The following is a 17,235-nucleotide window of genomic DNA, read 5'->3' as shown; positions in this document are numbered from 1 at the left end:
CAAGATTACAGATAGCTAGACTGCAAGTAGATACAACAGACATTACAATATACCCTACAGTAGATACAACAGATATCACAATATACCCTACAGTAGATAGATCAGACATTACAATATACCCTACAGTTGATACAACAGATATCACAATATACCCTACAGCACATACAACAGACAATACAATATAGTCTACAGTAGATACAACAAATATTATAATGTATCCTACAGTAGATACAACAAATATTACAATATACCCTACAGTAAATACAACAGATATCTCAATGTACTCTACAGTAGATACAATATTACAATATACCCTACAGTAGATACAACAGATATCACAACATACTCCATAGTATATAGTATAGTGGAATTATTTTGTCATTATGGGAATATCTCTGAGAAATAGATATCCAAAATCAGCATATTGTAAATGAGTACATGAATTCCCCTAATGGTAGTATGACTTTAATATGGGATTATTAAACTTCCGCGTGCTGTCTGGACAGCAGAGTCCCTCGCAGTCTTCAAACACAGACTGAAGACCCATCTGTTTGTGGAATATTTAAATGACCACTGATCCTGCTCCTATGTTGACTAACTGAAACTCTAGTACTTCTTGTAGGGTGTTTATTACTCTGATGTTGACTGCTCCTATGTTGACTATCTCTAGTACTTATTGTTTATTACTGATGTTGACTGCTCCTATGTTGACTAACTCTAGTACTTATTGTTTACTACTCTGACTGCTCCTATGTTGAATAACTCTAGTACTTATTTACTACTCTGACTGCTCCTGTTGACTAACTCTAGTACTTGTTTATTACTGTTGACTGCTCCTGTGTTGACTAACTCTAGTACTTATTGTTTATTGCACTGATTCTCTGTTATAGAGCTTAAATGTATTTTGTACTTCTAGACATTAGCATTGATCCCTGTATTTCAACAGTATTCTAGTTCATTGGTATCTTGCACTCTAACCTACTTTACTGGCTAGGATCTGTTCTATGAGGAAATGACAAAGCACTTTTCTAAGTCGTTCTGTATAAGAGCATCTGCCAAATGCTGTAAAAGTAAACATAAATGTACTCTTATGTGGTCATGGAACTGTCTTGGCTTTATGGGACATTTCTGAGAAATAGATATCCAAAATCAACCTGAATGAAATGAGTACATGAATTCACCCAAAGGTATTATTATTTTAATAGGAGTTTATGAAAAATAGTAGAGTGAAATCTGTCCAAACTTACTCTGCAAATTCAGTCTATACAAAATGAGTGTATTATTTCACCTAAAGGTAATTTGACTTTAATATGGATTCATGAAGACATTATACAGTGAGTGTCCAAACTTACTCTGCTAATAGTCAAGGGCTTCTACTCACATGTGGTAGTGGAACTGCTTTTGCATTTTGTTAAAATTCAGAAAAATATGTAAAACTTCAATATAGATTTATTAATGATCTGGTGATGGCCAAGGGCCACCATTCAATTGGCAGTGGAATATTTCAGCCCTGGAGTTCCCCTGCCCTGCACATTTGCCACATTTCAGTAGTGATAACCCCTGTTTCAGCTGGCAGTCAAGATCTATAATAACCTTCTGAGAAACATTATGCAGAAAAAGCATTTTCCACAATGCTTATTAAGATGTGTAAATATATTACCAATTGTGTTTAATCTAATTATGCAAATAAACTAGTTCAATCAAGTAAACTGTATTTTGTACTCTTAAATGTAGTAAAAGTGCATGTCCATCAAAGCTCTTAAAAATACGCAAGTCTGTTTCTTTGCTTAGGAAGAGTTAGATTGCGGTGAGCAGCGAAATACCGTAAAATCGCGCATATAGGCGCATTAAATTTAAACCCCGGATGACTTGACCGTGAATCGCTAAAGCGCGGATAGCGAGATCGTGGTTGTAACCTAGTGACCACCTGTAACCTAGTAACCACCTGTAACCTAGCTACAAGGTTTAAATGTGTTTAAACTGATGTAGGTGACCTGACTGATTAATACACAGCTGTACTTCATGAACACCAGATGTTATAAATCACATCCCCGTCAAATCTTCCGCTACACCCTCACCCTCCTCCCTCCTGCTCTCAACTACGTGAAGATCCAACCGCATTTCTCCTAAAGACTGTAACTTGATTGTTGCAAAGGCAAGAAGTCCAATCTTGCTTATTGACGGTTTGGTCAAATTGTTGAGACTGTTAGCTAGTTAGATATCTTGCTGAATAGTAAACAACTAAACAAATCAACATAGCTAGACTTTCTTTGCTAACATTACCTAGTTAGCTGTTAGCCATGAATGACGATCAGAGATTGAGTGAAAAACTCATACAGGCTTTGTCTGTCTGTCTTAGTCCATCTACTTTTACTTTTTGTCTGTCCCTTTCTGGTATTTTCCTTTTCTCTTGGAAATCACCATAGCAGCAAATATCCTCCAGTTCCAGTTTGAGATGTGCTGTCATTTTCATGATCCACTACAGTTCCCTTCACCTCAGTAAGTTAAAACAGCTCCTCTGATGCTATTGGCCACTGTAATGACGTCATTCAATATTCTGCTGCCCCCGGCCGTCCTACCACATATGTGATTGGATAAAATTATTGTCACTCAAATTGAGAAACTTGTCACTTATATTTCTGTTACTGCTGGACACAAGTGATTCTTGGATATTCATGTTATTACTATCTTTCTTTTTTCCTTCAAATGGTACAATTTAAAAAATTTGTGGTGTTTTTATTGTACCTTCTGACATTTTTTAATACGTCAACATCAACTTCCTAAAAACACAAGGGCAACAATCACAAGTTTACTACTGTATTTCCAGACCAAACTGTTTTCTGCTGTTTCGTGTGCTCCCAGTTTTAGTTGAGAAAAATATTATGAACATTATCTTCACTACATATAAAGGCGTTATACTGTTTTTGACCATTCTGGTGCCCTACACACACCCAAACACACCCTGCTGCTACCACACTACAGTTACAGTGAAACTACAAACACTCCATAACTGCAGCCTGATAAGATTTAATAGACAGACTGAACACAGGCATGCTAATAGAACACAGATTTGTACCTTCAGTTTCCAGAGTTGGCTCTGTCCTAGAACAACTCCCCCAGATCATTTGAGCCACTGTTGGGTAGTGTAGTCTATTGTGTGGCTGTGTGTATCAACATAAAATATCGTGGGTGTAGAAGATTACTGTACAATCACTGAGTGGATTTGAACTTGTTACATCTACTACTGTATTTTCTTTTCCCTCTTCTGGTTTATGTTTAATGAAGACAGGTTTGGGGTGGAGCATGTGTTGGGTTTGGTTTTTATTCTGGCTTATACTCCCCATAGAGTCAGATGGCATGTTTGTAGATCTCTATCACTTTTTAGTAATAATGGTTTGTGCTCAGAATAAAGTGTCTGTTGTGGTCTCTCCCCCTACACTGGCACATAACAGAGATGTATAAAGGTTGGTATCTCTCTATAATCATCTGCAGCTGAAATAACCAGCAACTGAAGATGGCTGCCTCCAAAACTCCTTTACCATTTATCAAACACTGTAAGATAAAACTGATGATTTTCTTCATAATTTGTGAACCCTAAAGACGGCCATGTTACTATATTGTGTGGGATGTAGCCTGGACACATATTAATGTGCAACATATTAAAACTGTAGCATAACCATTGTATTAGAGTGTTGCTATGAACAATGCATTAAATAAGAGTTTTACACATTTTTTCCTTTTTTTTTTAACAGAACAGTGCCTTGACTCTCCCACTATTTGTATTTTATATCTTTTCCCTGCAAAACACCTTCACTATTGTTTCTGAACTTCTGAGCCCTCCAGACATGTTGTGGTTTTAAGTATTTTCTTTGGTCAGTGTTTGTTCTCCTGTATGGAGGAAGCAGAAAGACAAGGAGCACAGCAAGGGGTCCAGTGAGGAGCACATTCCATCAGGGGGGTCACACACAGATAGTTCTGTCTCTCTCACACACACAAATAGATCTGTCTGTCTCTCTCTATTTCACACACACACAAACTCACAGATAATAGTTCTGTCTCACACTTACAAATAATAGATCTGTCTCTCTCTCTGTCTCTCTCTATTTCTCTCTCATATATACACACACACACACACACAGATAATAGTTGTGTTTCTCTCTCTCACACACACACACACATACAAAAAATAGTTCTCTCGCTCTCACGCACACACACAGATAAAAGTTTGTTCTCTCTCTCTCTCTCTGTCTCTCTCTCACATACACACACACACACACACAAATAATAGATCTGTCTGTCTCTCTCTCACTGTCTCTCGCTCTCTATTTCAGACACACACACACACACACACAGATAATAGTTCTCTTTCTCTCTCAAACACGTAGATAACAGTTCTGTCTCTCTGTCTCACACACACACACATAGATAAAAGTTCTCTCTCTCCCCCCCTCTCTCACACACCCAAACACACACACACCCAAACACACACACACACACACACACACACACACACAAATAATAGTTCTGTCTCTCCCTCACACACACACACACGTTTCAATTGAGGTGAAGCATTATAAACAGTAAATAAAACATACTTGTGTCAATCTATATAATTAATAAGATTTCAAACAGTAGTCATATTGGCCCTGAACAGTGTGAGGTCTGGTTTACTGTGTATAAACAGTAGTCATATTGGCTCTGAACTAAACAGTGTGAGGTCTGGTTTACTGTGTATAAACAGTAATTATATTGGCCCTGAACTAAACAGTGTGAGGTCTGGTTTACTGTGTATAAACAGTAATTATATTGGCCCTGAACTAAACAGTGTGAGGTCTGGTTTACTGTGTATAAACAGGTAATTATATTAGCCCTGAACTAAACAGTGTGAGGTCTGATTTACTGGCTGGGAAATAATTTTAGCACCAAATGTCCAGTTGAGGCCTGCAGAACATATTTATTGGGGGGACAGATGTGACCAGTGAACTTCTTGTGGTGACACACTAAAATGGCCTTACAGCACAGAGGAATTTAAGGGTACACAAGTTAATACAGTGGTAAAACCACTATTATAGTGTATAATAAACTACATACTGTTTAATTCCTTATCAGATTATGACATTCACTTGAGGTCACTCAGGGAATCATTAATTAACCCATAAGATTACAATTTGAATGAATCATTACCAGTAAATCAAGGGTGTGGGTTACCTAAACATAAATATTATTACTTGAGAAAGGTTTCATTTCTGTACAGCACTTAATATTTTATATCACTTACAAGTATCTTCCATTCTTTGATTCATTCCCTCGAAAAAGGTTGTATTTCAAGATTCCAAAAATTCTGTGTGTGGTTATAATTCTACATTTAGTTATAATTCTACAAGTGGTTATAATTCTGTGTGTGGTTATATTTCTACATGTAGTTATATTGCTACATTTGGTTAGAATTCTACATGTGATTATATTTCTAAGTTTGGTTATAATTCTCAGTGTAGCTGAATTATGTAGTATCAAATGATGAATTATGGGTGCAGAAATGTCTGATCTAAAATTCTGATGTAATACAAAACACCACACATGCTATGCACCACACACACACACACAAACACACACACACACACACACACACACACACACACACACACACACACACACACACACACACACACACACACACACACACACACACTTCACTCCTTCTCTCCTCCTAATCTCCTGATTACTGATTACTGTGTCTTGTGTGTCTTTCTTTCTCTCTTGTAATTAAGTCCACAGGTTCACTCGTCCAGTGCTGAACATTGTTCCTCACTACTGTGTTCAGATGTCCTGAGTTTACTGTCAGCTGTCTGCTCAGTTTCTCTCTCTGCTGACTCCATGTCGTCTACCATCACCGTACTATTTTTGTTTGATGTCTCTGGCTTGATGAAAAAAATTAGCATCCAACTTTCACTCCTAAGTCAAGCTAATATGACGTTAGCGTGAGGTATCTAGGTGTAGTAACCAACAATATACTGTAACTTGGCAAGCTTAAGGTTACTAATATTAGCCAGCTAAATGTTCCATAAAAACACTCGTTGAGAGAGATCACAGGTTTAACTTAAGTAATAACCAATAAACTTTTCAGTTCTATTGAATGAATATTAACTTGTTGCGTTCTTTCCTCCAGCATGGCTGTCAGTTCAGCTAACCTCAACATGTGTTGAACACACGGTGTAAATCATAATGAGAACAGGGTCTCCCACCCAAAAACACATTGAATCATGTGTGATTGTAAAAGTGTCCTGTAATGTGTCTAGAACCTCAATGGTTCAGCTTTATATGTTTTCTTTAAGACTTTAAGGGCTTTTATTTGCAGAGAGATTAGAATGACTGATGTTTACATTGTTTCCATACATAAACTAGATAAAATCACTCAGTGAAAATCTTACATTAGAACACTTCATTTTACAACACTGTTGTAGAAGTTTCTGAATATATTCATCCTGTAAGACATTTTGCACAATTTCTGCTGTCAGCTGACCAAAAGTGTACCATGTGGACAAAATGCCAATGCGCCTAGTTGAAGCAGCATTTTAATAAATACACCTGTACATGTGGACAAGGACTCATCTGTGTCTTCTCTTTACAATGTTATATTTCTCTTCTAGACTTGAATATCTCTTCATGCATCACAAATGTAACTCTTTGTCTCCACAGTGTGGTCATTTAATGAAATGCAGCAAAGTTTCAACAGAAAATTATATTTAGAAATATTTAAAGAAGAGAACTTTATAATATAATATAAAAGTGTAAATTTCCTTGCATTGCCTTGCCTGGCAATGTTTGTTTAATACTGTACTATAAGGGAGTTGACACTGACCTTTTTAAAATGACTCTTTATTTACATTCAAAAAAAGTCACAGAAGCTCACCTGAGAATTTCCAGTTTAGAGTGTGAACTCTTCAGTCCAGCACAGAGCTGCTCCACTCCTGAATTCTGCAGGTCATTATTATTCATCTCCAACTCTCTCAGTGAGTTTTCTGTTTGTAGAACTGATGTGAGAGATTTGCAAGACTCTTCCGTGAGGCCACAGCCAGATAGTCTGTAAAAGAGTAAATACAGTAAATAATGTAGTTCAGTCAGAGGATGATGAATTAAAAGATCTGAACTGCTAATAAAAATGTAAAGAAGAGCTTGAAAGGTCTGGAACATACTGATACATTTTCAGCCTTTTAATTTGACAAACACAGTAACATTTCAACACTACTATGTCTTCATCAAAGACAAAATGGACAAAGGCATGACAAATAACATTCATTAGCAGCCTAAGACAGGTGACCAAATAATGGATGGTTGGTTCATAAGTCAGTGAATGGCAGTTACCATAATCAGAGTCCAAATATCAAAATATCCCACCCCTAACACCATAACAGGAAACAGAACAACATAGCTCTCATTCAATGTTTCACAAATACAAACAGACTAATATACAAACAGAAAATATTGTTGGAAGACATGCAGAGTAGTGATTATGGAGGAATATACACTGCAGTATTGATTATGGAGGAATAAACACTACAGTAGTGATTATGGAGGAATGAACACTGCAGTATTGATCGGACAGAATGCAGACACCATAATCTTTTACTAGTGTTTACATTCCTGTACTCACACGATGAGTCATTGATCATGGAACATTCTCCTCTGCCTTTGCTTTACCCAGTGAGGTGCTGAGTTCTGTCTTTGTGGTGCACCGAGAATCCTGGAGGCTCAATAGCTGAGTCAGGGACCCCATCACTCAGTCAGGTGTGTGAGGCAGACCCCATCAGTCAGTCAGGTGTGTGTGACTCAGACCCCATCAGTAAGTCAGGTGTGTGTGTGACTCAGACCCAATCAGTCAGTTAAGTGTGTGTGAGGCAACTATCTCATGTCTGCTGTTGACATGAAATGTGTCCCTGGAGTTTGTCCTTCATGGACTGTATGTGTGCAGTAAAATACTGGGGAGAAGAGGACCGTTCACATGTTGTTTCAGTTGGATCAGAACTTCAACTCACAATATCGCTACTTCACACAACTAATTTATTCAGAAAAATCAACCATTTACATTAACACAAAAAACCCCAACTAAACAAGTCAGCAGCCCTTTTTGGGGCTACAGTGAGAGTGGACACAGCTGACATTACAGCAGACCTGTGGGGCTACAGTGAGAGTGGACACAGCTGACATTACAGCAGACCTGTGGGGCTACAGTGAGACTGGACAAAACTGACACTACAGCAGACCTGAGGGGTTACATTGAGAGTGGACACAGCTGAAACTACAGCAGAGCTGTGAGGCTACAGTGAGAGTGGACACAGCTGACACTACAGCAGCCCTTTGAGGCTACAGTGAGAGTGGACACAGCTGACACTACAGCAGACCTGTGGGGCTACAGTGAGAGTGGACACAGCTGACACTACAGCAGACCTGTGGGGCTACAGTGAGAGTGGACACAGCTGGCTCCTCCGTCTCTGTCTGCTGTGTCCACTCTCTTCCATGTCCTCCTCCTGGACACTTTCACCATCAAGTTCTTTTGTCTTTTCTCTCTCCTGCTGTCTTCTTACTAAAGAAGGTTGCCATGGCAATAGCATTACCCTTTCTCTTCATCCTGGTTGTTTTCTGTCTCTCTATACTAAATGTAAATGAACAAGCAGGAGTATTTTATATTCTAGCCAGTTCCTTAGATTTAAGGAAGCTAACATTAGCCTCATTAGCTTTTTTACAGAACATCAGGGAACCAGCATGCCAAACACACACACACACACACACACACACACACACTTCACTCCTTCTCTCCTCCTAATCTCCTGATTACTGATTACTGTGTCTTGTGTGTCTTTCTTTCTCTCTTGTAATTAAGTCCACAGGTTCACTCGTCCAGTGCTGAACATTGTTCCTCACTACTGTGTTCAGATGTCCTGAGTTTACTGTCAGCTGTCTGCTCAGTTTCTCTCTCTGCTGACTCCACCTCTTCTACCATCACTGTTCTATTTTTGTTTGATGTCTCTGGCTTGATGAAAAAATTAGCAGCCAACATTCACTCCTAAGTCAAGCTAATATGATGCTAGCGTGAGGTATCTAGGTGTAGTAACCAACAATATACTGTAACTTGGCAAGCTTAAGGTTACTAATATTAGCCAGCTACATGTTTCATAAAAACACCTGTGGAGAGAGATCACAGGTTTATTTTAAGGAATAACCAATAAACTTTTCAGTTCTATTGAATGAATATTAACTTGTTGCGTTGTTTCCTCCAGCATGGCTGTCAGTTCAGCTCACCTCAACATGTGTTGAACACACGGTGTAAATCATAATGAGAACAGGGTCTCCCACCCAAAACACATTGAATCATGTGTGATTGTAAAAGTGTCCTGTAATGTGCCCAGAACCTCAATGGTTCAGCTTTAAATGTTTTCATTAAGACTTTAAGGGCTTTTATTTGCAGAGAGATTAGAATGACTGATGTTTACAGTGTTTCCATACATAAACTAGATAAAATCACTCAGTGAAAATCTTACATTAGAACACTTCATTTTACCACACTGTTGTTGGGAGTTTCTGAATATATTCATCCTGTAAGACATTTTGCAAAATTTCTGTGCTCAGGTGACCAAAGATGCAGCTTGTGGACAAAATACCAAAGTGCCTAGTTGAAGCAGCATTGTAATAAATACACCTGTACATGTGGACAAGGACTCATCTGTGTCTTGTCTTTACAATGTTATATTTCTCTTATAGACTTGAAAATCTGCTCATGCATCACAGATGTAACTCTTTGTCTCCACAGTGTGGTCATTTAATGAAATGCAGCAAGGTTTTAACAGAAAACTATATTTAGAAATATTTAAAGAAGAGAACTTTATAATATAAAAGTGTAAATTTCCTTGCATTGCCTTGCCTGGTAATGTTTGTTTAATACTGTACTATAATGGAGTTGACACTGACCTTTTTAAAATGGATCTTTATTTACATTCAAAAATAGTCACAGAAATCACCTGAGAATCTCCAGTTTACAGTGTGAACTCTTCAGTCCAGCACAGAGCTGCTCCACTCCTGAATTCTGCAGGTCATTATTATTCATCTCCAGCTCTCTCAGTGAGTTTTCTGTTTGTAGAACTGATGTGAGAGATTTGCAAGACTCTTCGGTGAGACCACAGCCAGATAGTCTGTAAAAGAGTAAATACAGTAAATAATGTAGTTCAGTCAGAGGATGATGAATTAAAAGATCTGAACTGCTAATAAAAAATTTAAGAAGAGCTTGAAAGGTCTGGAACACACTGACACATTTTCAGCCTTTTAATTTTACAAGCACAGCAACATTTCAACACTACTGTGTCTTCATCAAAGACAAAATGGACAAAGACATGACAAATAATATTCATTAGCAGCCTAAGACAGATGAGCAAATAATGGATGGTTGGTGCATAAGTAGTGAATGGCAGTTATCATAATCAGAGTCCTAATATCAAAATATCCCTCCCCTAACACCATAACAGGAAACAGAACAACACAGATCTCATTCAATGTTTCACAAATACAAACACACTAATATACAAACAGAAAATATTGTTGGAAGACATGCAGAGTAGTGATTATGGAGGAATAAACACTGCAGTGGTGATTATGGAGGAATAAACACTACAGTAGTGATTATGGAGGAATGAACACTGTAGTATTGATTGGACAGAATGCAGACACCATAATCTTTTACTAGTGTTTACATTCCTGTACTCACACGATGAGTCACTGATCATGGAACATTCTCCTCTGCCTTTGCTTTACCCAGTGAGGTGCTGAGTTCTGTCTTTGTGGTGCACCGAGAATCCTGGAGGCTCAATAGCTGAGTCAGGGACCCCATCACTCAGTCAGGTGTGTGAGGCAGACCCCATCAGTCAGTCAGGTGTGTGTGACTCAGACCCCATCAGTAAGTCAGGTGTGTGTGTGACTCAGACCCAATCAGTCAGTTAAGTGTGTGTGAGGCAACTATCTCATGTCTGCTGTTGACATGAAATGTGTCCCTGGAGTTTGTCCTTCATGGACTGTATGTGTGCAGTAAAATACTGGGGAGAAGAGGACCGTTCACATGTTGTTTCAGTTGGATCAGAACTTCGACTCACTTCTCACTTCTCTCCACTACAGCAGACCTGTGGGGCTACAGTGAGAGTGGACACAGCTGACATTACAGCAGACCTGTGGGGCTACAGCGAGAGCGGACACAGCCGACACTACAGCAGACCTGTGGGGCTACAGTGAGAGTGGACAAAGCCGACAATACAGCAGACCTGTGGGGCTACAGTGAGAGTGGACACAGCTGACACTACAGCAGACCTGTGGGGATACAGTGAGAGTGGACACAGCTGACACTACAGCAGACCTGTGGGGCTACAGTGAGAGTGGACAAAGCAGACACTACAGCAGACCTGTGAGGCTACAGTGAGAGTGGACACAGCTGACACTATAGCAGACCTGTGGGGCTACAGTGAGAGTGGACACAGCGGACACTACAGCAGAGCTGTGGGGCTACAGTGAGAGTGGATACAACTGACACTACAGCAGACCTGTGGGGCTACAGTGAGAGTGGACACAGCTAACACTACAGCAGACCTGTGGGGCTACAGTGAGAGTGGACACAGCTGACACTACAGCAGACATGTGGGGCTACAGTGAGAGTGGACACAGCTGACACTACAGCAGACCTGTGGGGCTACAGACAGTGAGAGTGGACACAGCTGACACTACAGCAGACCTGTGGGGCTACAGTGAGAGTGGACACAGCTGGCTCCTCCGTCTCTTTCTGCTGTGTCCACTCTCTTCCATGTGCTCCTCCTGGACACTTTCACCATCAAGTTCTTTTGTCTTTTCTCTCTCCTGCTGTCTTCTTACTAAAGAAGGTTGCCATGGCAATAGCATTACCCTTTCTCTTCATCCTGGTTGTTTTCTGTCTCTCTATACTAAATGTAAATGAACAAGCAGGAGTATTTTATATTCTAGCCAGTTCCTTAGATTTAAGGAAGCTAACATTAGCCTCATTAGCTTTTTTACAGAACATCAGGGACCCAGCATGCCACACACACACACACACACACACACACACACACACACACACACACACACACACACACACACACACACACACACACACACACACACACACACACACACACACACTTCACTCCTTCTCTCCTCCTAATCTCCTGATTACTGTGTCTTGTGTGTCTTTCTTTCTCTCTTGTAATTAAGTCCACAGGTTCACTCGTCCAGTGCTGAACATTGTTCCTCACTACTGTGTTCAGATGTCCTGAGTTTACTGTCAGCTGTCTGCTCAGTTTCTCTCTCTGCTGACTCCACGTCTTCTACCATCACTGTTCTATTTTAGTTTGATGTCTCTGGCTTGATGATAAAATTAGCAGCCAACATTCACTCCTAAGTCAAGCTAATATGACGTTAGCGTGAGGTATCTAGGTGTAGTAACCAACAATATACTGTAACTTGGCTAGCATAAGGTTACTAATATTAGCCAGCTACATGTTTCATAAAAGCACCTGTGGAGAGAGATCACAGGTTTATTTTAAGGAATAACCAATAAACTTTTCAGTTCTATTGAATGAATATTAACTTGTTGCATTGTTTCCTCCAGCATGGCTGTCAGTTCAGCTCACCTCAACATGTGTTGAACACATGGTGTAAATCATAATAAGAACAGGGTCTCCCACACAAAAACACATTGAATCATGTGTGATTGTAAAAGTGTCCTGTAATGTGTCTAGAACCTCAATGGTTCAGCATTAAATGTTTTCATTAAGACTTTAAGGGCTTTTATTTGCAGAGAGATTAGAATGACTGATGTTTACAGTGTTTCCATACATAAACTAGATAAAATCACTCATTGAAAATCTTACATTAGAACACTTCATTTTACCACACTGTTGTTGGGAGTTTCTGAATATATTCATCCTGTAAGACATTTTGCAAAATTTCTGCTGTCAGGTGACCAAAAGTGCACCGTGTGGACAAAATGCCAATGCGCCTAGTTGAAGCAGCATTTTAATAAATACACCTGTACATGTGGACAAGGACTCATCTGTGTCTTCTCTTTACAATGTTATATTTCTCTTATAGACTTGAAAATCTGCTCATGCATCACAGATGTAACTCTTTGTCTCCACAGTGTGGTCATTTAATGAAATGCAGCAAGGTTTTAACAGAAAACTATATTTAGAAATATTTAAAGAAGAGAACTTTATAATATAAAAGTGTAAATTTCCTTGCATTGCCTTGCCTGGTAATGTTTGTTTAATACTGTACTATAATGGAGTTGACACTGACCTTTTTAAAATGGATCTTTATTTACATTCAAAAATAGTCACAGAAATCACCTGAGAATCTCCAGTTTACAGTGTGAACTCTTCAGTCCAGCACAGAGCTGCTCCACTCCTGAATTCTGCAGGTCATTATTATTCATCTCCAGCTCTCTCAGTGAGTTTTCTGTTTGTAGAACTGATGTGAGAGATTTGCAAGACTCTTCGGTGAGACCACAGCCAGATAGTCTGTAAAAGAGTAAATACAGTAAATAATGTAGTTCAGTCAGAGGATGATGAATTAAAAGATCTGAACTGCTAATAAAAATGTAAAGAAGAGCTTGAAAGGTCTGGAACACACTGATACATTTTCAGCCTTTTAATTTTACAAACACAGCAACATTTCAACACTACTGTGTCTTCATCAAAGACAAAATGGACAAAGACATGACAAATAATATTCATTAGCAGCCTAAGACAGATGACCAAATAATGGATGGTTGGTTCATAAGTCAGTGAATGGCAGTTATCATAATCAGAGTCCTAATATCAAAATATCCCTCCCCTAACACCATAACAGGAAACAGAACAACACAGATCTCATTCAATGTTTCACAAATACAAACACACTAATATACAAACAGAAAATATTGTTGGAAGACACGCAGAGTAGTGATTATGGAGGAATAAACACTGCAGTGGTGATTATGGAGGAATAAACACTACAGTAGTGATTATGGAGGAATGAACACTGTAGTATTGATTGGACAGAATGCAGACACCATAATCTTTTACTAGTGTTTACATTCCTGTACTCACACGATGAGTCATTGATCATGGAACATTCTCCTCTGCCTTTGCTTTACCCAGTGAGGTGCTGAGTTCTGTCTTTGTGGTGCACCGAGAATCCTGGAGGCTCAATAGCTGAGTCAGGGACCCCATCACTCAGTCAGGTGTGTGAGGCAGACCCCATCAGTCAGTCAGGTGTGTGTGACTCAGACCCCATCAGTAAGTCAGGTGTGTGTGTGACTCAGACCCAATCAGTCAGTTAAGTGTGTGTGAGGCAACTATCTCATGTCTGCTGTTGACATGAAATGTGTCCCTGGAGTTTGTCCTTCATGGACTGTATGTGTGCAGTAAAATACTGGGGAGAAGAGGACCGTTCACATGTTGTTTCAGTTGGATCAGAACTTCGACTCACTTCTCACTTCTCTCCACTACAGCAGACCTGTGGGGCTACAGTGAGAGTGGACACAGCTGACACTACAGCAGACCTGTGGGGCTACAGCGAGAGCGGACACAGCGGACACTACAGCAGACCTGTGGGGCTACAGTGAGAGTGGATACAACTGACACTACAGCAGAGCTGTGGGGCTACAGTGAGAGTGGACACAGCTGACACTACAGCAGACCTGTGGGGCTACAGTGAGAGTGGACACAGCTGACACTACAGCAGACCTGTGGGGCTACAGTGAGAGTGGACACAGCTGACACTACAGCAGAGCTGTGGGGCTACAGTGAGAGTGGACACAGCTGACACTACAGCAGACCTGTGGGGCTACAGTGAGAGTGGACACAGCTGACACTACAGCAGACCTGTGGGGCTACAGTGAGAGTGGACACAGCTGGCTCCTCCGTCTCTGTCTACTGTGTCCACTCTCTTCCATGTCCTCCTCCTGGACACTTTCACCATCAAGTTCTTCTGTCTTTTCTCTCTCCTGCTGTGTTCTTACTAAAGAAGGTTGCCATGGCAATAGCATTACCCTTTCTCTTCATCCTGGTTGTTTTCTGTCTCTCTGTACTAAATGTAAATGAACAAGCAGGAGTATTTTATATTCTAGCCAGTTCCTTAGATTTAAGGAAGCTAACATTAGCCTCATTAGCTTTTTTACAGAACATCAGGGACCCAGCATGCCACACACACACACACACACACACACACACACACACACACACACACACACACACACACACACACACACACACACACACACACACACACACACACACACTTCACTCCTTCTCTCCTCCTAATCTCCTGATTACTGTGTCTTGTTTGTCTCTCTTTCTCTCTTGTAATTAAGTCCACAGGTTCACTCATCCAGTGCTGAACATTGTTCCTCACTACTGTGTTCAGATGTCCTGAGTTTACTGTCAGCTATCTGCTCAGTTTCTCTCTCTGCTGACTCCACATCTTCTACCATCACTGTTCTATTTTTGTTTGATGTCTCTGGCTTGATGATAAACTTAGCAGCCAACATTCACTCCTAAGTCAAGCTAATATGGCGTTAGCGTGAGGTATCTAGGTGTAGTAACCAACAATATACTGTAACTTGTCAAGCTTAAGGTTACTAATATTAGCCAGCTACATGTTTCATAAAAACACCTGTGGAGAGAGATCACAGGTTTATTTTAAGGAATAACCAATAAACTTTTCAGTTCTATTGAATGAATATTAACTTGTTGCGTTGTTTCCTCCAGCATGGCTGTCAGTTCAGCTCACCTCAACATGTGTTGAACACACGATGTAAATCATAATGAGAACAGGGTCTCCCACCCAAAAACACATTGAATCATGTGTGATTGTAAAAGTGTCCTGTAATGTGTCTAGAACCTCAATGGTTCAGCTTTAAATGTTTTCATTAAGACTTTAAGGGCTTTTATTTGCAGAGAGATTAGAATGACTGATGTTTACAGTGTTTCCATACATAAACTAGATAAAATCACTCAGTAAAAATCTTACATTAGAACACTTCATTTTACCACACTGTTGTTGGGAGTTTCTGAATATATTCATCCTGTAAGACATTTTGCAAAATTTCTGTGCTCAGGTGAACAAAGATGCATCTTGTGGACAAAATACCAAAGTGCCTAGTTGAAGCAGCATTGTAATAAATACACCTGTACATGTGGACAAGGACTCATCTGTGTCTTCTCTTTACAATGTTATATTTCTCTTATAGACTTGAAAATCTGCTCATGCATCACAGATGTAACTCTTTGTCTCCATAGTGTGGTCATTTAATGAAATGCAGCAAGGTTTCAACAGAAAACTATATTTAGAAATATTTAAAGAAGAGAACTTTATAATATAAAAGTGTAAGTTTCCTTGCATTGACTTGCCTGGTAATGTTTGTTTAATACTGTACTATAATGGAGTTGACACTGACCTTTTTAAAATGGCTCTTTATTTACATTCAAAAATAGTCACAGAAACTCACCTGAGAATCTCCAGTTTACAGTGTGAACTCTTCAGTCCAGCACAGAGCTGCTCCACTCCTGAATTCTGCAGGTCATTATTATTCATCTCCAGGTCTCTCAGTGAGTTTTCTGTTTGTAGAACTGATGTGAGAGATTTGCAAGACTCTTCATTGAGACCACAGCCAGATAGTCTGTAAAAGAGTAAATACAGTAAATAATGTAGTTCAGTCAGAGGATGATGAATTAAAAGATCTGAACTGCTAATAAAAATTTTAAGAAGAGCTTGAAAGGTCTGGAACACACTGATACATTTTCAGCCTTTTAATTTTACAAACACAGCAACATTTCAACACTACTGTGTCTTCATCAAGGACAAAATGGACAAAGACATGACAAATAACATTCATTAGCAGCCTAAGACAGATGACCAAATAATGGATGGTTGGTTCATAAGTCAGTGAATGGCAGTTACCATAATCAGAGTCCAAATATCAAAATATCCCACCCCTAACACCATAACAGGAAACAGAACAACACAGATCTCATTCAATGTTTCACAAATACAAACACACTAATATACAAACAGAAAATATTGTTGGAAAACACGCAGAGTAATGATTATGGAGGAATAAACACTGCAGTAGTGATTATGGAGGAATAAACACTGCAGTATTGATTATGTTGGAATGAACATTGCAGTAGTGATTATGGAGGGATA

General features: G+C 39.5%; 1 protein-coding gene across 1 annotated transcript in view; it reads right to left on the bottom strand.

Moving 5' to 3' along the window:
* The window catches only part of LOC113569146 (NACHT, LRR and PYD domains-containing protein 12-like), a 55,181-nt gene that overhangs the window by 7,817 nt on the left and 30,129 nt on the right, over positions 1 to 17,235 (bottom strand). Inside the window, exons 7-8 of the mRNA XM_035526521.1 lie at positions 13,395 to 13,565; positions 10,014 to 10,184 (exon numbers count right to left, since the gene is read on the bottom strand). Coding sequence (XP_035382414.1) covers positions 10,014 to 10,184; positions 13,395 to 13,565 — 342 coding nt within the window. The remainder of the gene's footprint in view (positions 1 to 10,013; positions 10,185 to 13,394; positions 13,566 to 17,235) is intronic.

The sequence above is a fragment of the Electrophorus electricus genome, chromosome 5 (assembly GCF_013358815.1).
Source record: "Electrophorus electricus isolate fEleEle1 chromosome 5, fEleEle1.pri, whole genome shotgun sequence".
NCBI classification, from domain to species: domain Eukaryota; kingdom Metazoa; phylum Chordata; class Actinopteri; order Gymnotiformes; family Gymnotidae; genus Electrophorus; species Electrophorus electricus.
Note: the sequence above shows the minus strand (reverse complement) of the source record. Positions and strands in the feature narration are given on the sequence as shown.